Consider the following 24,213-nt stretch of genomic DNA (forward strand, 5'->3'; position numbering starts at 1 on the left):
AAGTTTCTGCAGCTGTCTCACCTTCATGCATTGTGCATGATCCTAATGGTCCAGTTTTGCAATTTAAAGAGGGATGCAGTATTAGGAGAATTACTCCCAACCAAAATGTTGTATTCTAACCCACAATATATGTTCATGCATGAACATCATATATAGCGATTGCTTCCACACTAGTTAATTCAACCATTCTACATAGATAGCAGTCGATACTTGTAGCAGAGGCTACTGAGGGAGAGAGAGAGAGTCAATGTGTGTTTCCAAACTTGAATGTTTCATTGATAAAAATGCCAAGAAATTGAGTATCTGCTACTAGCTGAATTCATCAAATTTAATGCATGGGCTGTGATCATTTCTTTTTTTGTGTAAGATGAAAAAGAGCAAATAATTTTTAAAATTTATCTTCACCCTCCGATAACGCCAGTTCTCCATGTTAGAGACAACATTTTCAGCCCAAATTGCTATATTACACTTCTGTTTTAGTTGTGGTTTGGGTCACAATCAACTGTGTCAAACACCTTAAAGAGTGCCCATTCTGTTGAAATAACGATCAAGGTCATCTAGAACTGAAATGATAAATTAATTAATGGCAAATGCTGCTGAACATTTTTAGATGAAGCCAGAATGAGAACTTGATAAAATGCTCTATTTTACAAGCAATTTCATTATCCTTGTTGCAATAAGAGCTAAAATATTTAGAAGAGGGAAAGTTGCAATTTTGGAAAATGATTGTCCATCGTTGAACTATCACCATTTTTGTGTAAAGGAATAACAACTGGCATTTTTAGTTTGTCAGGAAACATTACTTATACAGAGAAATTAACTAAATGAGTAAGTTGAACTGAATGATGGTTGCAGCAAAGCAACAGTGGGCATGGCGCTCATTCCATTCAGCTGAATCTTTTGCACAAATTTAGCTAATAATTCATTTTAATTCCTTTTCACCGGTTGAATAGGGGCAAATGTTTATGGGCAATGAATTGAGTGGGCTATAAACATTTGTATGTTGTTGAAGGGAAGGTTGAGGGTGAAATATTTTACCATAGAATTTTGCAATTGTCCATTAAAATTGGTGGCTATTGCATAATGTTGAGTAACTAGTGTACTGTTGAGGATAATAAAATCAATTGATTTAATTTTCCTTACCCAAATTACCAACATTTTGGTTTTGTTACTCAAGGAAAGTACTGAATTGGCATTCAAATTTCTCTTTGTTTCAATAATTAATCTTGAGTAGTGATTTTTACCATCAACATGGCGATGCTCAATGTCTGTATCATTGTTAGTTTTCTATAGTGTCAACAAATATTTTTATTCCTGATAGATAACTATTATCTCTGGAGTAACCCAAGCTCTGCTTTGAGCCCTTCCAGACTTAACCACTTGTAGAGGGAAGCAGTAATTGAAAATATTATGAAATGTATCCAGGAAATTGCTACATTTTTCATTAATCATATGAGAGCTGTAAAAACTTCCCCAAACAGTCTTTTGCTAGGAAGCAAATTTCTTCAATGGAATTTGATATAAATTACCTTTTTTTATGGAAACTTTCACTGTTATTTAGGGCTGTTGAGGCAACTGGTATGAAGGTTATAAAAGCTTTATCATCAGAAAGAAGGTAATCAATCACTTTACCATTCGTGAAGATAAGGTTTGTGAACATGTTATAAAAAATGAATGCAGAGTGATATGTTAGTCTGATGGGAAGTAAAGCTGTTCGCTTGATGTCAAATTTTAACAATGTATCCATTTAACAATTCCTCAGGTTATCAGCCTGATTCAAGTCAATATTTTTATCTCCTAATAGTTTGTTACACTGACAGATTTTTCTAATACCTTAGTTAAATTGTTTTATTTTAATTGAAGTGTACGTTCCCTCAACATAACTATAACACTTTTCTACAATTAGGTTCGCTAAAAAGTACTCAAAGTCCATGTCTGTGCATAATTCACAGGCTATATTAGAATGATGAATTTAAGCCCCTTTGAACAAAAATTAGAACCACCACATTTTGTCAACAATATGAGAGAACAATTTTAAAAACTGTTAATATTCACTTTGAAAACTTCATCAGAATGGAACCAGCGTTCAGTAACACATAATTCAATATTTTTGTTCATTAATGAATAAGTCCAAAATGTTAATTTTGTTCCAAATGCATTGAATATTCAAGGTTAATAAACTTAGGACAGGGTCTGGTCAGCTTAATGTAATTCCATTACATCAAAGATAATTATCATCCTGATTCTTATTAATTTTGGAGTAATGTTTGTTGAGATTGAACTTTTCAATCACAGTGTTCTTGGTTCATTAACTAGTAGTCTGACTGAGAATCTTGAAGTCAGCTGTAATCTCAAATAAAGCATAAGGGGGCGGCAAGGGGCATTGTGTTTTACAAAACTCATTAGCCGAATGGCTCTTTTTTTGGACCCTGAAAATAGCCAAGGCCTCAGATGATGAACCCCAGTAAAGGATACTACAGGCTATGTGAGAATAAAATTCACCACAGTATGGTGCACAGAGAACAGCCACTAAAACTGTGGATCTAATGGACCTTATTAAAAAGCAGGCCGAGCTTAACCTACTGGTTGAAGTACTTATGTGTTCATCCCAAGAGATTTGAGAACTGATGAGGAAACCCAAAAATTTGGTATTTTGTACCCGTGGGATCACCTTCCCATCAACTTCAATAGAAAGTGCTTTGCTTGCCTTATTTATATTTGCAAAATATATTAGGTGAGACTTTTCTATATTTAAATCTAGGAAATTATTATGACACCAAGAGGTGTGACTAACCTGTTTACACTCGACTATCAATTCATCAAAAGTAGGCGATACAAGAATAATGTTGGTGTCATCAGCATATAAAAAGGGAGTAGCACTGTTTATATGCTGAAAACTATCAACAAGGTCATTAATATAAGAAAGAAACAAGACAGGCCAAGAACAGAGCCTTGAGGGACACCTCGATTAAGGACCTTACTTGGGGAAACAAAAAATGTACCATTTTCAGAAACAACCACATGTTGTATTCTAACCAATAGGTAGGATTCAATCCAAGCATTAGGTCTGCCACAAATACCCATCCTGTGAGTTTCTTGAGAAGTAACTTCCATTTTTTTATCTAGAGCATTTTAAGTCTGGGTTATTAACAAATAGTTAGCAGAAGTAGTAGATTTATGCTCCCTAAAACCATGCTGAGATGGTGAAAGGAGATGGGAAACCTCTAGGTAATTAATTAACCTAACATAGAATGCCTTCTCAAATATTTTGCTGAATTGATTCAGCAGAGAAATTGCTGAGTAGGAGTTAATATCATGTCCATTGCCCTTGTTTTTATAAAGAGGAATGACTTTTGACACCTTCAGAGGAGATGGAAACTCCTAATCGGAAATATTTATTCAAGAGAAAATGAAGAGGCTGCATAATGAAGTCGATGGATTGCTTAATAATGTAACTGGGAATTCCATCAAAACCAGAGCTTCACTTTGTACCTAAAGTCTTCACTATATTTTTTAGCTCAGAATTAGTGAGGGGATAGAGAAATGGGGACTTTGAGTGGGTAGCAGCAATGGCTTCTAAATTACGAGAGTTGCTCTGCTTAGCAACAGAAGAAGGTTGAAAGTGATCAGCAAAGTTACAGGCAAGTTTGGATAAGTCTGATATAATAATTACTGATGAATTATTAATCTGAATTTGAGACTGCTTCTTGGGTTTGTTTCTGGAGGTTTTAATAATTTTCCAGATTTATTATCAGAGTTAATGATCCTATGGTCATTATAACAATGTTTAGCTGACTATAGCGTTTGACGGGAATGCTTCTTCCTTTTTGCATATTCAGTCTTAAGTTTGCAATTAGTTTTACTAGAAATGGCCAGCTGTTTAAGATAGTGAGCCATGAAACGTATTTCATTACTTATCCTAGTTTTACACTTAAGAGACTTGGTTCTTTCTTTGTACTGAACAGGAAATGATATGTTAAAGTAGTGCAGAAATTTATGTAAAATGTAGTACAGAGATAGTTCAAATGTTGACGAGCTTGAAGAATTTTTTAATTTAATATGCCTACTTTTTAAATAAAATGTTCTTCTCTCTACTACTTTTTCTTTTACTTAATACTCTTCATTTTACTATGCTGTGATTGGATGCCTAGTTAATTATTGTAACACCAGCCATTCGAGGGAGATTCTCTAATGGCTGTGTGTGAGTCAAAATCTCGAAAAACAGCTACCTTGTCTAAACACACATATTTATGACAACTGTTGATAATTACTCAGTCTCTTTTTGTTTGTAGCCTGTATGAAGATGCATTACTATTTCATGGGCAGTCTGTTTTAAAGCACCAAGTGGCTGTAACAATTTTATAAAGCAATTTATAACATCTCTTATGGAATAAAGTTCTCCTTCTGTTGCCATGTGTAATTTACCTTTCTAAAAAATAGTAATTATGACTGCAATTTCATACCCAGAATTAATTAATATTTTTGCAATGTGTTTTTGTTAATTTTTTAAAGTATTGTTCTTTCTTTTGAATTTTAAAGATAATACTATTGTCCATTTTGTATAATATCATGAATTCAACTCTGGCAGGCGAGGCATCTTAGCACTTACTATGCTCAGATCGACTGTGGTTGACATCATAATTGGCTCCTAAGATCAAAGCTTTGACATAAAGCAGGTCATAGTCTACAACAGAATTAAATTCAAATTTGGTTAGACAAAATAGTCTTTTAAGCCGTAGAAAATTTTTTCCAAGAGGAAGGATTTCAGTTATTTTTAAAGATGTTGGCTGTAGAAGAAGATTTAAAAATAGTAGGAGTTGATTATAAATTTTTGTAGCTGCATTAAATACACCTTGGTGGCAGGTCATCAGTCTGCAATCCTCCATTTGTAGATCGCCTTTTTGATGGGTGTCATAGTAATAGTGGCAAATGAGTTTTATTTAATCTGACAAAAAATGCACAGTGCTATATATATAGGCATAGAATTTTGAATATTGCCTTGACCGCCCTCTTTCAAATGGAAAATACCTTTTTGGAATGAGGAGAATGGCCCCAAAAAATCATGCCATGCGCTAAGTGGCTCTACACTTGGGCAAAACATGCATGTCATGCTTTACACATCAACAGGGAATGTCATGAAGATGAGGTATGAAAGCACCAGTTTTTTTGGGTTGCCAGTATGTGGCGTTTCCAGGTCAGATTCTCACTTAGCCATAGACCAAGGAACTTAGCAGTAAGCCCTTTCAATATATGAGCTTTATTAAGGAGCTCTGCAATGGTGAAGATTTCTCGGTGTGAAATTGAAGGGATGATGGCTTCTTTTTATTTAACAATGCATTATTGGAAAAAACCACCTAGCCATATCTTCTACTGAGGTTCAAGCATCATAGTTTAATTGATTCTCAGATTGAGAATTTACTGGACATGAAATGTCATCAGCACATAGTATAGGATCACTCCTTGATAAATGATGTGGGAGATCATTCATTAAAACTATGAGCAGTAGGAGTCCCAGGATTGAAACCTTGAGTTGCAATGTAGTTCTCTGCTGAAAGTCTTTTGACGTACGCCACCCTCTTCTTGAATTGCTTTAAGCATTCTCTTACATTCTTTTTTCAAGTGAGCATCATGGAACTGAAAATGTTTATGCATATTGTTTGGAGCCCGACTTTCAGTAATTAAGTCAATAGGAAACAAACGCTTCCTATTTTGAGGAGTCTGTATTATCTTTTTCTTAGGCAAGCCTGCATTGAAATATACTCTAAAAGTATTCATATATGTAGGCATTAAATTTACTGTCATTGCTGGTTAACTCCTTCCCCTGACTCCTTTTAAAGTGACAAATAGAACTCATTTTTGAGGTCTGGTCAAGTAGCCTTTTGGTCTACTGTTGGGAACCTGCACCATATAATGAGTCTTAATCTGAATATTGAAACCAATGCGATCAGAGAAATCAATGTGACAAGTTTCCCTAGAAATTTCTTTTGAGATGTCAGTAATGATTAAGTCCAATTTTGTGGCTGACTGGGTGATAATTTGAGTAGGACCTTTATTAACCATGTGAAGCTCTGTACCTGCCAGCATATTCACAAATTCTATATTTTCCGGTTAGTTCTACAGCTGCTTTATGTTTGAATCACCACACATCAGTATTTTATCTACTCTTTTGGCAAGAGCTTGTCGCTCAGTCGCGCTATGTTAAGACAAAAATAAATCAAATGATCCACTGGGAGCCCAATAAACGCAGAATAATGCAATTTTCAAACTTTAAGGAAGACAGAACATCATTCAAAATCATTGCCAATGCTCATTTTTTTATCGAACAAAGAGAGGTGGACATGCAGTTTTGCATACATTGTCACTCCACCACACTTGAATCTTATCCTCCAATATTTGGAGATGAGGTTACATGAGGTGGAAATGTATCCATACATATAAAATGGACACCAAGATAGCACTAGTGAACAAAAGCTCACACAAATGAAACTCACCCATATTCCGAATTTTCCGTGGCAAAGCACCCTTCTCAAGGGAGAGAAGGAACTGAGCCGATTCTCCTCCTCCCTTGAGGAAGGTGGTTTTGCCACAGAAAATTCGGAATATGTGTGAGTTTCATTTGTGTGTGTTTCTCTGTATTTTTGTTTGCTAGTACTATCTGGGTGTACATAGTTATTCACATAACATTCATTTTACATGTGTTGAAGAATGATGATAGAAGTAGATTGGAGGCTTGAAATATGGGCGTGGAGAAGAATGGAGAAGGCAAAATGGACCAAAAGGAAAGCAAATGAGGAAATACTAGGAATGGTGGGCGAGGAAAGGGGTTTGTTGGAAGAAATCCTATGGAGGCAGGAAAAGTGGATGAAGGGGGTATTGACCGGCAGTGGGATGTTGAAGACTGTAATAGAGGGGAGAATGTTAGGTAAACGAGGAAAGGGCAGGAACAGGATAGGGAAGTTGGACGGGATGAAGGGAGGAAGGAAGTACTCAGAGATGAAGAGGGACTTGATGTAGAGTAGGTTGCTGGGCTGTGTTCTGTAAGGAGTTACAAAATATTTATTCGATTGTTGTGTCCATCCAAAAACCTACGTTAACCAGTAGAGGCCTTAGTGGCATGCTGCATGGACTATAGAAAGCTGACAAAGTTATAACAGCTATAAATATTTAAAGTGCTGCTTTAGAAACGCATCCATTCAAAGTAAAAATGATGTAAATGGGACCCACAGAGCTATTATGGGAGTTGTCAAATTTGCCTTTAATAACCATGGCAAATGTGGGAGATGGCAGATATTTCACATTCATCTTTAATCATACAGATGCAGAGGCTTATGTAATAGAAAAGCTTTAACAGGATTATAATTGCAGGAGCACCTCGAGTGGATTTAAAAAAGTGCTGAGGGTGCACATTACCTGGTCACATTTCTTGTGAGAGAAATGAAGTATTTTACATAGCTGTGGCTAGCAATGTCTCTAAAACAAAATGTTATGGTGACTCTAAACCTTTCTATTGGTATCAGCAGTTAGCCAGAGTAATTTGGGAACTATGTACGAGTCTCGTATGTTGTGGAGTAATACAAAATCTTGGGCTGTCTATAGGATGGAATAATATTAAAAACGAGAAATGGTTAGTCCTGGAGAGAATTCAAAGGGCTATTAAGAAAGCAACTAAAACATTTAATTTCAGGAGATGGTTCCCTGCAGAAATATTATTCAACAGAGGGGGGAGTAAACTAATTGGCATGGGCTTTAAGGGTGTCAATGCTGAGGCTTTATTGATAAAGGTGATGAAAGAACAGTCTCAGTATGTTTATTTTTACTGGGAAAACGTAAGGTTTGGAGAGGAGCAAAAATTTGCCAATGAGCAGGGGAGGGTACAGAAGAAGTCTCCTCGACTGCACCCGTCAGGTTAATTTGCACAAATAGCAATTTTGTCAGGCAAATTAATTGAAAAAACGTGGAAAAGTGGCGTTATTAATGCATAATTACAACTGGAAATTGAGAATATAAAAGTTATCCGTCAAAAAATTTACTTTTTTACCATTAACCTGCAATTCATTTGATGTAAGGCATACATTGTGATAAGAGCACGTAAAATCGTTAATTGTCAGGGTAATGAACAAGGAAAGGCTTTGTATTTTCGTCACCGTTCGAAAAAGTGACTATAAAACTACAAAATCTGAACTTTTAACTAAAATGACATACCCTTCAGATTCCGTTGACGGTGGAATCTCTTTGAAGTGCTGATACCTACTGTAGCCCTTGATCGCGTGTAAATAAAGATGAGCCAACTAGATAAATTAAATGACTAATCAGGCACATGAATTTCTACTCCAATCCGACCAAAGAGTTAATTTCATGCTTCGAGCCGAGATATGCTTCCATTTATTTTTTATATAACCACTTTCAAGTAATTACAATTTCTAATATGATTTCTAAGCAATATTATGATACACTGTCTCAATAATAGGTGATTAGAGTTCAGCATCTCGCCAATAACAATTCATCAATTCATTAAAACTCGAGACTTTGTCAACTAACCGAACAGATTATCGCGATCATCCAGGATAATATAGTGCCATGTGACTTGCATTTGTTTGAGGATTTAATTCTAGCGCATTTAGTAAACGTTTGTTTCTTATGTTACATGCACAAGAACTTTCGATATGGATTGCCTTGTTTTTGCAAATTGTCTGCAACGAATAGTGAATTTGTAAATGAATGTTTGAGACGGGTGGTCATAGCTATTTTCATAACATTTTGTTGTTATTTGTGTCTGGGACGTCACTATCTTGGTTATTAAATCCTTTTTGGGGACCTTATGAATGTGATGTGCTGAAAATATTTTTATGGCTACTGGCTCTTAGGCAATCTCTTTGTCTTTAATTGACATCGAAATAATATCATGCATCGGAACATGACAACTTCGTATCGATACTGGAGTAATGCACACCCATTTGTATCTAGGAGGCGAATTCAAAAGGAAAATATCTGTCAAAAATTTGATTATTTCCTTATTGTAGACTTTGAGGCTACATGTGAAAAATCTACCACGATTAATCCACAGGTTGGAACACTTCAATTTTATAATAGTTCCATAGTATTTTTCTATGTGTAATAATTGTAACATCTCCCTGTCTGTTTCTCTAGGAGATAATAGAATTCCCTTGCTTAAGATTGAATGCAATTTCATTGGAGATTGACAGTATGTTTCATCAGTATGTGATGCCTGTCCATAAACCTGTGCTATCTCCATTCTGTATTGATCTCACCGGCATATTACAGGTAGATGAATAATGATAACAGCTAATTGCACTTCCTAACCAATGTTATTGTTTTACTTTTTTCTGCCTTCCATCAGGCCAATGATAAAAATCTTGCGTTATTTCTAATTGAGGACAGAATTTCCTTCTCGACCTCGGTTTTGCCATTGTATAAAGTTATCAAAGCGATTGTTTTGTAAACAAAAAGTCGACATCTGCCATTAGTCTAGCATTAATACTTCCATCTGCTGGATTAGCAACCTCTGTGTGTAAAAGAGACGACCCCAAGCACTGCCAAGTTATCATTTTTATTTTCTTGTAATAGCTGTCGTACAATTATTCGTTAGGTAAACTGGGAGTTGTTCAACACAAACTTAGATCGACAGAAAATCACTGGTGGCTGTAATGATCGGAAATTGAATTCATGTGCATATTCTGCTTTAGCATTCTTATGCCACCAACTTCAAGAGGTTGACAATAATATATTCGGTAGTTTATTGGCCTTGATCCATATAATTGCAGAATAAAGTTGTTCGAGAACAAAGAATACATTATTCAACAATAATGAAGTACTATAATTGATATTAAAATTCGAAAAAACCAAATAAAGCTAAGACATTTACCATCACATTGTTGGTTCTCCAGATAAATTTCATCTTTTCTATTATTAAAGGCATTATTTTGTGGATTGCTTAGTTTCATTTATGTTAAATTTATTCATGAAAAGTTTCTTGAGGAGTGAAAAAAGTAACTAAAACATCAATGCTATTATAATCATTTCTTCTTTCTTGATTTGAAGAATAAGTATACTATAGTGCATAGAAGCATATATCAAATGAAAAATCATTCCTTGTGGTTCAAGAAGGAAGTGTAAAAATTAGAGAAATCAATCAAGTTAAGTTTGTTGTAAAGTAAAGTACTATTGGACAATTTCCTACGCTAATGTATAAAAAAGGGATTTGAAATATTTCATAGTTGCTCATTATTTCATCACGTAAACTTTTTAGAAGTTATATTTAGCTGTTGAGCATATTCATTACCATTTATATGACAGTTGTACAGTGATTGCCACAGTGTAGCTGTTGATAGATATTTCCAGTGAGTCTTATAGAACTTTGGATTAGATGCTATTTAAGTATCTGGATATGAGGCCAAGTGATATACAAGAATTAGCTTGCATGTAACTGTAACGATGATGGTGAAAACTTAGCTTAGACTTGGAGTCAAATTTAACTCCAATGTGTTTTATATTTGTTAATTGACAGGGTGGATTTCCATGGTGTCCGTTATGATGTAGGTGTGATTTTTTCCAGTGAAATACTGCAGAAAATAATTAATTTTTCAAACAAACAAAATAAGCTCACACCAGTCTTCCAACCTTTGAAGACCATTTTTTTTGTTTGAGATAATCATATGTTGATTGAATAGTTTGTAAAATTTTCAGGTTATCTGCTTGAGGGTAAGGAATTGGATTGTTGGTAAAACAATATCATTTATAAATAGATTAAATAGAACAGGGCCGATGTATAAGACCCATGAGGAACTCCTGTGTTTCATACAAACTTTTAAATTAAAGTGAGTCAAGTGTCACAACATGGTCTAACAAATTACTATATGCAACAATCACTGGGCCAGGCAACGATGGATCCGGGTTCAAATCTCGGTCAAGCGAATGATTTTTACAATGAAATTGTTGCATTGTCTCTCTAGTTCAGATAACTTTCCTAGCAAGCATGTAATGCTCCAGTAATTCCCTGTGAGTGTCATTTTCGTAGAAAGACTTAATTAACAGAATTGAAGGGCTTGCTAAAATATCAGTTTTTTGCACCTGATTGCATCGCATGTTAGTCGGTTTTATAAATTCAGAAGATTTGTTGGGTTGACAGTCCTTAATTAAAACCATGTCATTCAGGGAGAATGGTAGTGTTAAATGATGGTCAGTTCCAAGTATTCTATATTTTTAGCTAGGATTGATGACTGGAAGTAGGGAAAAAATTCTTTACAATATTTTTATTGCCCTGAATGTGAATTTGAGCTTAATATACATAGATGATTTTAAAAGAGTTTAAAAAATTCCAGCAATAATAGATTCGTTCAAAGGTATATATTTTTAAAATTTCTGATAATTCTCTTAATTTTATTCAAAGATGATCTCCCACGATAGCAGCAGCAGACATTTTTACTTCTGTGAGAAATTTTCCTCAAGCAATGAGTACAACTTCCTTTATATTTATTGTCTCCCATCTTTAAATATATAAAACCATATTCTAGATGTGCTCTAGGGAATAGCAGTCTCTATCTTACCCTCCTGCAGCATTACATTGGCCTTAGCTGATGATTTTTGTTGGGAAAAATCAAAGTTTAAATTCAGAATTTTGTGTTACCATTGCCTTAGGCAACTGAGCTGGGCTAGGAGAACTGAGCATGTTTCTACTTACAGCAACTGCCACTAAACCGTGCTGGAGCCAAATCTATGAAAGTTGGACCACATATACATTATTACACTGGAAGCTACCAATTTAACATGAAACTAAATTTTTGCACCGTAACTGTCCTATATGGATAAAAATTACATGATCACTATGTTTTAAACTGACCTCATATTTTATGCAAGAATTTTTTAAGTTTTATCAATCTCCTAAGCTCACTGAAAGCCAGCAAGGAAACTACTTGATCTGTAAGTAGTGATGGGCATAAATAGTTTTATTAAAATTTTCTAATTCATTATTGGCAGAAATAATAGTCAGTTCACACTACCAATTAAAAATTAAACACAATTCGTCAATGCAAAAAATTGCATTTATTGAGATTTTATTTACATAGCGTAATCAGTAGTTTCTAGTGGGATCTATACTTTCAGAGAGATATTAATGGCTGAACGGTAGGGAGCGCAGCTGAAAAGAGAACTGGTTTTCAAAGATCGTTAGTATAAATTAGGTCCCAGCAGATTTTCAAGAGCATAGTAAATGATATTGACTAGCTGAAAGTGCTAAGAGCAAAATGAGTTAATCAAGACTTATGGCTGAGATGAGTATCTTTTAAAAGATTCATTGTTTGTAAATGACAAGGCAGCCCCACTTACCACTTGAGGTAGAGTAAAATGATCCCATAAGATGACATCAGAGTAATTATCAAAGTCAATAAAGTCTCAATTGAGCCTGTTGTTTGTGCTTGCGAACAAGTATGAATGCCCTATGGACTCCCTGGTTAGATCCTTTTATTTATTATTGAGGTTATCTTCAATGGTAACAGGTTAAATTTCAATACGGATTTTCAATCAAGAAGTAATAGTCACCAATGTTGTAAACCTATTGGAATGTTGCCATTTAAATTGTCATGTGCATGAGCTAATATGTATAACTAGTCAATCTTTTACCTTATTTGACAATGCTATCTCTAATTACAATCATATTCATGGTCAGTCATCCTTTATTTTGAGCTATCTCTGGCCACTTATCTATTGTAGTAGTATTTCCTATTTCCACCACATAAGCAAAAAAGACATTTAATAGATGCTCCCTTTCTGAAGCGTATGTATCTACTTTAGTTGATCTCTTTCCTCTTGATCAACTGTCTAAGGTGTTTTCTCCAGTGAACTTAAAGCTTAATGTGATAGCTTAAAAGAATGTCTTTGACATATTATTGTACTTTTTGAATATTGCACTCCATAAGAAAAACAGCCAAAAATTCTAAAGCAGGATTTCTGAAAGTTGGGTTACTGATTAAATGCTACAGGGTTCATATTTCTTAAAATACTAGCTATATCTACTATAAGTAATGATGATGAGCATGGTAAGTTAAATAATAATACTACCAAATCATTAACAATCCTAGTAAATCATGTAATAACGAAAGACAAATGCAGATTACAAACATAAAGACATTTGGAATATCACAAAGTGAAACATTCGAATAATTTTCTTCTGTACAACAACCAATAATATCTCCAGTAGATAGCGTAATTACTGACTAGACACAGTTGGTCATTAACTGTGTGCATTTCTTCTCTCAACATGAAGCATCCTTTACCTCTGATTCCTATCATGATAATTGCCTGACCCCTACTTCTAATGTTCCAAATATCCCTTTACCACTCTCCCACTGTACAAATTATGAATTAAAAGTTATTTTCCAAACCTTTGTATCAAAATGTAGTGTTGGAGTTCATGAGCACCCAAATGCAGCCATAAAGCCTCTTAAAATTGCTCTCTGTCAGTTGAAATGTCCCCTTCTGTGTTAAGTCGATGAGTGCCTCAGATTAGGAATTTTTCCTGCCCAATGAAAAACTGCCTGGATTATTCCCCTTGGTCTCTGATCTTTTCCCACACTCCTGATGAGACTTCCGTGGCATTTTTATGTCGGAAGACCCAGCTGATTAATAATTTTTGTTTCTAGGATGGCTGTAATAGCAAAGGTCCTTAGATTGTATTTTTATTCAGATCAGAGCAATTTTAGTTGTTTTTTTAATAATTTAATATTTCTCAACCCTGTAATGAATGTCCATCCAAAAGTCCAAGTTTGACCTGGAGGGCTGGGCTTTTCCATGCATCTCTTGCTGTCTTCCATGCTTTGGTAAATAATTAAGAGAGGCTCAAATGAATGTTATTAAAGTAAAGCGAAAGGAGTCATGCTCTCGATCAGAGAAAATGTTCCAAAAGAGGCCAAGGTGAACATTATTGAACACTTAATGGAAATTACTTGCCGAAATTGTAGACACAATTATCAACCCAAAGGTCAGTTTATAGGTGATGGTAGAGTTCACCCAATAAGTCATCATGTGGAAGTCACACATGAGGGTAGAGTGGCCTGTTCCTTTTCCAGTTTCGGCTATTGTTTCCCAGAAAGATCTCATACCAGGAAAATCACATAGCTTGGGTGAAACTGAGGTTGCCCAGAAAAACTTGGAAATCAAACCCAGGCCCTCCAGTCAATAGTCCAATGCTCAACCCCTGGACTACTATGCCTCATATAAATGACTAAATAGTTTGAAATTCAGAGGGAATACTCAAACTAGGTGAATACTCAGAAAAAACTGGAGATACACTCCTTTAACATTTATAACCTCCATCAATAATTTATTTTACAGAGAATGAGAAAAACTGAAATGAACTTTTAAAAGGAGGCAAGATGATTGATGCAGTGTGTTCTAATGCATCAATGGTCAATGCATTGTGATTTTTGCAAAGTTTACGAGTATTATCTTTGGGGTGGCTAGTGACCAGAAGAAAGCATTCATGTGCTCAGGAGTATAGTATTCTCAAAACAGCTTATTTACTATTAAGTAAAAAAAATCAATGTATCTTTCCACAAAGGTTTTTATTTGGTACAACTAGTTCCAATGCATTGGCATCATCCTCCGGTACAAAGTTACTGATACAGATCGGTCATATATTAAATGTAGCTTATTTATTCTTGGTCCCTCAATTTTTCTCTGAAACAAAAGGGTTGCGTAGTTGCTTCCAGGTTGAAAATGAAAACTGTAATATACAAAGCGAACGGTAACTACGGCCGTATAAATATAATGGGAAGAGTTCACCCCAGCCGTACTCTTATAAATGGGCAAAGGATGGGTGGGGGATATTGGAGAAAATAGAAACAGTAAATCGATAAAAATTATAAAATTAAATAATTAACTGAAAATAAGACTAACAATGAATATAGTAAAAAACTGAAAATAATTGAAATATTTAAATACCGCAAACGGTTAGAACAATGAAATGGAGGACTGCAAATAAATCACGTACTATCTAGCTTGGATATACTATACAGCATTGATCTATGCTAGTCTCAAGCACTCAAACGCACGTAGTAAAATTAGAATAATACAAAAAAAAATTATTTTTTTTTTAAAAAATACTAAAAAAGTGAAAATTAATCACGCATTCTCTAGCTTGGATGTACTATGCAGCAGTGATCCTTGCTAGTCGCATACACTCTCACTCAATCAGGGCTTACGAGAGGTTTCCCTCTGTGTCAGGGGCCCACCAATCACACGTAGTGAAATAAAATTAAGAAATATAATAAACGAAAAATGATCACGCGCTCTCTAGCTCGGATTTACCATATAGCATTGATCCTTGCTAGTCACAGGCACTCACCTTCAATCAGGGCTTAGGAGAGGTTCCCTCTGCGCCAGTGGCCCGTCAGTCACACGTATAATAATAAAGGCAAAATAATCACGCATTCTCTGGCTTGGATGTACTAAGCAGCAGTGATCCTTGCTAGTCGCATACACTCCCACTCTATCAGGGCTTACGAGAGGTTTCCCTCTGCGTCAGGGGCCCACCAATCACGCGTAGTGAAATAAAATTAGGAAATATAATAAACGAAAAATGATCACGCACTCTCTAGCTCGGATTTACCATATAGCATTTTTTTTCCTGAGCTCAGTACACTTATTTTCCGGACGAACCCTGTATGCCTTTTGTCCTGCTTCAATGACCATGTTTCCACGCCGTACATAACCATGCTCCATATCAAAGTTTTAAGGATCCTTTTCTCAACATCCTTACTCAACGTCGGTATTATCAATTCCCTCCTCCTAATGAAAGCTTAATTGCCTAATATAATTCTTCTTCTTATATTACTTTGACCATTTTGGTCCAAAACACTTTCAGGGTAAATTCCAAAGAAACTGCGGGAGATGCCGCAACAGTAACTTTTAACAGAGTCATCTGCTAATGTGCATTTCAATACAACATTTTCAGAGTGTGAAAATCATTCGCCTTGACTGGGATTTGAACCCAGATCCCTCAATATCCGGTCGAGTGCTTTAGCCACTTAAGTTATCAAGGCATCCTCTTAACCTTTCAAGGTAGTTTAAGTGTTTCACTTGATTGAGGATAAGAAAAGATCCTCATTATTTCAGTTGTGTTTTGGCAAAAGAAAGGGGCTCAGAGTAAAGGAGTTGCTATGGTATATCCAGCCCAGACTGCCAAAACTTGAAGAAGTGCAAAGTTTTGTAAATCTTATGGTGTATCCACCATAAGATTTACATCTTATGGTATCCACCATACATATTATGGTATCCACCATAAGATTTACATCTTATGGTGGATAAGAAGGTGTATGGTGGAATCTTATGGTGTATTGGCTTCATCTGCATACCCTCAAATGGACACTAGCCCCCTAAGGTTGTTGTCATTCTCCTCGATTTACCATTTACTTCCTTTGTCCCAATGTTGCTATAGAAATATATACTAGATGCATGAAACATTATAAAATGTATGAAGTTCATTGCATCATTTTTCAAGTATGTATATATCAGAGTCTGAAAGATTCTACAATTAACTTGGTGTAGTCATTAATTAGATTTATAGTGTGAAAGATTATCTAGAGAGGAGCATTTTATGTTGGTAAATTTTATGATTGCTTTCAGGAAGTTTTGGCTGGGCAACCTCATTTTGAGAAATGTATGGATTTATTTCATGAATGGATGGTCAAAGAATGTTTGCTCAGCACCAAGTTTGCTTTCATTACCTGCGGTGATTGGGATTTCAAAGTAATGTTGCCCGCACAGTGCAGACTCTCTGGAATTCCAGTGCCGCATTATATGAAACAATGGATAAATATAAAGAAGGTAAATTTCTTGGAAAATTATATAATAATAATAATTGGTGTACCGTGGAAATTGATAAAATTATTGAATTAAAAAAACACTTTTCTAATATTATTTCATTATGTATGTTAAGATATATCAGTCAAATTGATTCCCTCAATATAGATAGGCATGGACTGAGTAACTGTAGGCTACGGATCAAATACTTGATATCAGTTCAAGTTAGGTTCTCTTTTGGGGAACAAGTTTTGTAGCATAACTAGTTGCATAGGTGTTTTGTAAAAAGGATGCTTTAATCTTGGGACAATTGTTATCTCATGAGAAAGCTAAATTGCGATCCATTTGAGACCATTGAAACTGTGTGAAAATTTTTTAAAATATATAGCTAAGCATGACAGATAAGTAACTTATTTTAATTTAATCAATTTAAGGGAAAATAATGCATATTTTTTTATTCATTTTTTCAAAAACCAAAGCATGGAAATTTAAATTATTTTACAAAAATGTAGTTGTTAAAAAAAAAAACACAGTTATCAACCCATAGATCGGTTCAGTTGGTAATGGCTGAGTTCACCCAATACTAAGTCCAACATCATGTGAAATGCACACATATTGGCAGGGGGGTGAGATCCATGATTTCCATAGGTTTCCCGGGAAGTTCTTGCCCCCAAAAATCCTCACAGCTCGGGTAGAGCTGAGGGTGTTGCCCGGGGCCTCAATGTCAATGACTCTGGTTGGAAGTCTTATTCTCTTACCCTTGACTACCATGTCCCCTGCATACATATAATGCAGACACAAATATTGCCCAATGCATGGGTAGTTGCATTATCATAAACAAATGTACTCATGTATTTGAAAATGCAGAAAGGGAAATAATCTGCTAAAGTTTGGGGAATTTTTCCAATGTAATAAGCTTTATTTCTTATTTTAGCATTATGAGAAGACTAATTGGAAAACTTCTTTCTTGCATGTATTATGTTACTGAAGAGACGCTAATTAGAGTCATGTCTGCTGTATAACTATTTGATGAAATATTTTACAGATTCATTTCTTTTCCTATTGCCTATTTTCAGACATTTGGTGAAGCAACTGGTATATATGGACATGGACTCATGAAAATGCTGCGCATGTTAAATTTAAAGCATATAGGGAGACATCATAGCGGAATTGGTTTGTAATCCCTATTTCTTCATTGATTATATTTAGTCTTTTAAATATTTATTTACCTCTAAGTGAATTTGAATTGACATCCTATTTTCTGGTGGCTTCTGCGATATTATTGATAATGACTGAATTCCATATCTGAGGAGTATGTTTGTTTGATGTCTACATATATTAACTGTCCTTGTCAATGACTCTTTTTAATGAGCAGCAAATGAAAAGAATTCATTCTCTAAGATTTTATTATGCTCATTATTTCTTTGTTGACAATTGTTTTGCCAACATTCCAACTAGTGTCATTAGGTCAAAGTGTCAATGTCAAGCAGTCTTGCGCCTTGACTGTTGTCATCATGGCCAGTTTTTTTCTGTTTCACTACTCAGGGGGATTTTAACTGGTTATACTAGCATGCATTAGTTTACCTTTCATTTTTTTATCCCTTAGAGTCAAGTTAATTATACTCTTACTTTCCTCTTCTTCATTGGAATGAGTTCTGATTCTCCAGTTGAGAATCAAGGTCAATTTTATTTTGGAAAGAATTGGGCCTGGGTTTATTTAGGGTTGCATCTCTATCTTTAAGGTTTAATACGAGACTTTAATTTTCCAAGAATGTTCTCAATGTGAGATGGGGCTATAAAATAACGAAACTAATGCTGTAAAACTTTTTATTTTAAATGTATGCATATTTAATTATTATCCTCTTCAATATGTACTTCTCCTCTATCCAAATACTGCTCTATGCTAATTTTCCACCGTTCAAAACAGTGCAGGAAGTCTTTCTTCTGTGAGCTCTTTCATGATGCGTGCCACTTTTTCTTTCACAGTTTCAGCGGCCTGAAGTCCTTTTCTTTTTAATTTCCTTGACCTTGGGGAACAGATAAAAGTCACATGGTGCCAGATGAGGGGAATAAGGATGATAGTCTCACCCTGGAATGTTATACTTGACTAGAAAAAAAAAATTCTTGAATAACACATGACTTTTTGTTCCACGATTCTGGTATTTTTTCTTTTTTTTTTATGGAGTTGAGCAAGAATCTAGAGATAGCAATTCAGGTTAACTGCTTGATCTTCAGTAATCCAATTAAGATACATAATCCTGTGAACATTGTATTTTGACAATGTTTTTATTAGTATAAATTACAGATTCAGGTATGATGTGGTGGAACTGTTCCATAATAACAGAGACAAAGACTGTTACTATTTTCCACTAAATAAAGATTTATTCACAACTAGTTTCGATGCAATAGAATGGTTTCAGGCGTCACTTTGTGGAAGTGATTCATTTCAGAAAATAAATACTTAGTTATTCCACGTATATTTTTTATTATACACGACCTGGGTTTTGACTTACAAAGTCATCAGGCAAAGTACAGAAAGACATAGAGCTTTATATAGTAGAGAGAGAAGAGGAGGGGGGAGGTGTTTGAGAAGTGGGAGGAGGGGAAAGAGAAGGGAAACTGTTGTGCATGTTTGGGGGGAGGGGGAGAAGGCAGTTGGGTATGGTGTCAGGGGGGGAGAAGGGCTGTGGAGCAGTAGTTTTGATGTACTTCATTATTCTCACTTGAAGAATTTTGTGGAAAATTGTAATAGTCTTTGTCTCTGTTATCATTTTTATCCGTGCTTGACGTGGATGGGTGACCCAAAAACGCATCATCTTCAGCATCTTCTTAGCCATCTTGCAAATGCTTAAACTACTCAAAAACCTGCGCACATGATAAACATTCACTGTCATATAATTCTTTTAACAAAAGACATGCTTCAGTAGTGGTTTTTTCAAGTTTCATGTGAAATTTCATGACAATTCATTGCTCAAAATAGAACACTTGTCATTTTTTTCTACAAATAGCACAGACAGATCTAATAAAAATGAAGGCCATGGCCGTTATAATATGTCTTTAGACGCACAAGGAGCAATAGTCAAAAGCTAAAAGCTTCACGATTTTTCGCAGTCAGCCACACCACATTGGCACATGAATAGTTCTTCTGTTGTAGCATCAGTCTCATTATTTTATAGCCACACCTTGTTTATTTGACTCCCTGGTTCAGAAAGAGTTTTAAAGATGATTGCATGTATAGCCTAAATCAAGTGTCAGTCATTTTTTGGCCTCAGAAATTCAGTGATGTAAATGGTAAAAAGCATTAGTCCAAGAACCAAATCCTGTGGCACTCTGGCTTGAATGACCCTCTGGCTGGATGTGGTACTTTGCCACTTGACTGAGAAAGTTCCCCCGTGAGTGTGACGCTGTCCATTTAATGAGTCAATGTGACATTGTGTATTTATTACTCATCTTTACTATTATTTATTCTTATATTTTCATTATTTATTATTCATCTTTACAATCAATTCTGGGTGCCATACCTTTTCAAATGTTCAAGAAGATTTAAGAAAAACTACTATGGAGTGTCTTTTTTGTCCTTTTTATCAGATGTAAAATTGAGTTCTCTGTTTATATGTTGCATGGTAGAGTGATCATATATGAAGCGACATCACTTATTTTTCTCACATTTCAATTTTTTTACAGATGACTGTAGAAATATTGCCAACATTGTAAAAGAATTAGCTCGGGTACATCAATTCACTATCAATGGAGGATTAACACAGGGCAACAGAACCCATATATAATGAGAGGTTTCTACCATCTCAGAGGTGGTAAGTAATGGCCATGTAATATAAACTCATCTGATAAAATTAGCTTTATTGTTGACATTAGGTTTAATGCAAATGAAATATGTATGCTTAAGAATTGAGAACTGTATGAAATAGAGATGCTGGTGATTTTACATGGGCCTGGAAATGTGAAAACGTCAGGATAAACTCCTTCAGCCAGGGACTAATTTACTAATGAGCGGAAAGGGTTTTGGATGAAGTTCCCAAGTTCTTGGATCATTTTTCCAGCTGTACCATAAATGTCGGTAAACTTTTTATTTCCTATCCTTGCAAGATAGGAGGACAACTCACTTTCAGAATAGGGGTCAAGATACATTGAGGCACATGATATTTCATTAATTTAAATATTAAAGCTTTGAGTGTACATTTAGCAATATAATGTACAATAAGTTCAGCAGTTTAGAATTGTTATCACTAGGCAACCAAGCGGGTATGTTAACATGGAATAAGGATGCAGGAGTGGAAGAATTTTTTTTGGTATTCCTCCTCCAGTTTTCTTTTTTGCAGCGAATGGTTGTGCAGTGCAGAATAAGCATCTGTTGGAGGGGGTGTTACACTCTGTAGTCATCAGGTGCCTTCCTGTAGGAGTTTGCTGAGTCAGAGTTAATCTCAACCCTTCCGTCCCTCTCTGCATCTTGCGCTCCAATAGTCCCAAGTTACCATAAATTGTTTTTATTAATCTTGGTTCCGAAGTTTGGTTTCTGCAAATTATTGGTTGTGAAACTGAAGAGCATAATTCTGAGGAGGGGAAGTGCTCATAAGTATTATTAATTGGGAGATATGTGGTTTACAATGAGTGGAACATGTGTAACATACCTAAGTGATGAATTTTCTCAGAATTATTTCTAGGAGGTACCACACCATCTAAATTATCCAAAAGGCATAGCAATAGTGTTCAATTGATACAATGGTAAGATGAGAAGAGGACAAAAAATGTGGCATCAATTATGGACAGTAGTTTAGTTATAATTTCCTTGGTTTTATACCTCATTACTATATTTTATGATACTTATTGTAATTGGAGGTTCAGAATTATTTTAATTAACTTTTATGTCCTTATATAAGGGACCCAAATACAGTATATTAGAGATGACCAGTGTTTCTGTGTGCTTTTTATAAAATGACTGGGCTGACTAATTTTGTTGACTTACTTCATTTCTACTGATCAGCTTAATAAAATTTTCAATTCAACTCAATTTATCCCACACAATCCCACGAAATTGTGTTATGGTGAATTAAATGGCCACGTATTGCAAAATGTCCTGGCCTGCGTAACCCTCATAATCATCCCTTTCCCTTGCAGTATGAGGATAATAGGAAAAGTTCGCAGAATGTAATTGAAATAAACAAATTAAATCAGTGAAACTTTTGTATTTTTCAATGTAGTCTCCCTGTACACTAATGCAATTGGTTCAGTGATGTTCCAATATCTTGATCCCATCTCGAAAATTAGATTCCTTCAGGCTGGCAAAATACCCGTCTACTTCGGCTGTTCGTTCTTTGTTTGAACAGAATCTCTGTCCACTGAGCAATTTTTCGAGCTTGGAGAAGAGATGGAAGTCTGATGGAGCCAAATCAGGTGAACAAGGCGGGTGTGGCTACAATTCGTATCTTAGTTCACATATTTTATGTGTGTGGGCATGCATTATCTTTATGGAAGAAGATTTCTTCCTTGCCAAACTAGGCCTTTTTTCATGCATCTTTAGCCGTAGTTGGTGGAGTTTAGTGTAGTGTTGTCTAGTAATTGTTTGACCAGTGGGAAGGTAATCTATCAGCAGGATCCCTTTTGCATCCCAGAAAACTGAAGCCATCACCTTTCCAGCCGACCATATTGCCTTTGCTTTCTTTGGTGGTGGTGAATCAATGTGTGTCCACTACTTTAACTGCTGTTTTGTCTCTGGGGTATAGTAGTGGACCCAAGTTTCATCTGTGGCCATACCCCGATGAAGAAAAATTTGTTGCTTGCTCATAAAACAGGTCAAATATTGTTTGGAAATTTCCATTCTGATGCATTCATGATCCTGCATCAAGAGTCGTGGCACTCATCTTGCTGATTATATTCTCATATCTAATCCTGCTGTTAAAATGTGGTATGCACATTCAGATGACATCCCTACAGCTTCAGCAATTTCTCGCACTTTAAGTTGGTTATCCTTGACGACCATTTTATGCACTTTTGCAATAATTGCTGGGGTAGTGGTACATTTTGGCCAACCACTACAGGGGTCATCATGTTAGCTGCCGTGACCAAACTTAAACTCATTTGTCCACTTGGCAACTGTTGAATGAAGGAGGAAGGTCCCCCAGTGTTCTGAAAGTCAGCTAGAATTTCCTTTTCTTTCATACCTTTCTTTACGAATTATTTAATCATTGCTCAAATCTCAATTTTTTCCATCTTCACAAATCACTGCACGGGAACAACAGAGAGGCATCTGCACCACAGATCTCTATCCAGAGCGCTGACTTGGTGCATGTTTTCTCATAAAGGATTACCGATTACTGCGTGAGAAACTCTTTGCACTGGTGCTGAAATCTGGTGGTGATTCCAAGAACCTCTCTAACCATTCTCATATTGATATAGTAAAGAAAAATACTTTGGCTTTATTACAGATTATAATCCAATAATTAAGTTCATTAAACCAGGATGCTTGTGAAAAATGGAAATGCAATGCTGTAAAGTTGATTTCTTTACATTTTATTTGTATCATATTTCATCTATGATTCAGTTCTGTTATTATAGTTCAGAATTTATAAAGAGGTAATCCATTGGGTTGAAAAAAGATTTGTATTTCATTTATTTCATAAAGCCTGCTATGCACAATATTTTTTGGTATTTGTTTTAATTATACTATTGTTATTATGGCCCTGTATAAGGGGACATATAATATGCTGAGATATTTTGGCATTTTTTCAAGTTTAAAAATTCCTCCATGGATGAAATTTTTCTGTAGATTAACGTTTCATTGAAGGAAAAATTAATTAATAAATTGTGCATATCATTAAGAAATATATCCTCTAATTGTGTTGATTAATGGAAGGTGTGACTTTTTTTTAAATTCTAATCGTTAAAGGGCTCAGCAAACACCCCAAGATTGCCATGTGCAATTTGGTCATTTCCGGACCCGAACACGGTCAATGCTTGAGTGAGTCAGTGGTGATGAAATGTTAGGGTGGCAGATCATATACCTGTGTGCCTTGCCCGGTCAAGAGTAATTGAAATCTGTCACAACTTTTGCAAATTATTCACCATAATTATGAATGATTTCCCCTTAAATGGGGGTAGCATCTCATGATTGTAGTAGAAGTTTGAGAGCTGCCAAGTGATTGATTTCACTGATTTCGGTCGCAAAATTTCCAACCAGTTTGTGATGTGCAAATAGTTTTGTTATTCATTAAAGGTTGAACGACCATGTTCAAAAGCCTCATTAATTTGTGAGCAAGGGTTAAAAATTATTACGCATAATCATTTCGGGATGCAGCACGGGATGTTGACCTGACTTGCTCTCCTCATAATTTATCAACTCAGAATTATTAAACTCTTTGCCTTCAATGCAGAATCATTACTTCT

The 24,213-nt window shown here is 35.4% G+C and overlaps 1 protein-coding gene across 3 annotated transcripts; it reads left to right on the forward strand.

Annotated features, from left to right (window-relative positions):
• Window positions 1-8,625: 8,625 nt before the first annotated feature.
• On the forward strand, window positions 8,626-23,409 carry LOC139689421 (ERI1 exoribonuclease 3-like). 3 transcript variants are annotated; one of them, XM_071586537.1, is made up of 6 exons: window positions 8,626-9,064; window positions 9,148-9,282; window positions 16,639-16,839; window positions 17,892-17,988; window positions 20,500-20,627; window positions 21,138-23,409. In XM_071586537.1, the coding sequence occupies exons 1-5, from the start codon at window positions 8,903-8,905 to the stop codon at window positions 20,598-20,600; spliced, it is 696 nt and encodes a 231-aa protein (XP_071442638.1). In that variant the 5' UTR covers window positions 8,626-8,902; the 3' UTR covers window positions 20,601-20,627; window positions 21,138-23,409. The 3 variants fall into 3 exon arrangements, with proteins under 3 accessions (XP_071442638.1, XP_071442637.1, XP_071442639.1); XM_071586536.1 differs by having other exon boundaries at window positions 21,153-23,409; XM_071586538.1 differs by lacking the exon at window positions 9,148-9,282 and having other exon boundaries at window positions 21,153-23,409.
• The last annotated feature ends 804 nt before the right edge of the window (window positions 23,410-24,213 follow it).

This window comes from Hetaerina americana, unplaced genomic scaffold (assembly GCF_022747635.1).
Source record: "Hetaerina americana unplaced genomic scaffold, ioHetAmer1.1.p SCAF_23, whole genome shotgun sequence".
Classification (NCBI taxonomy): Eukaryota; Metazoa; Arthropoda; class Insecta; order Odonata; family Calopterygidae; genus Hetaerina; species Hetaerina americana.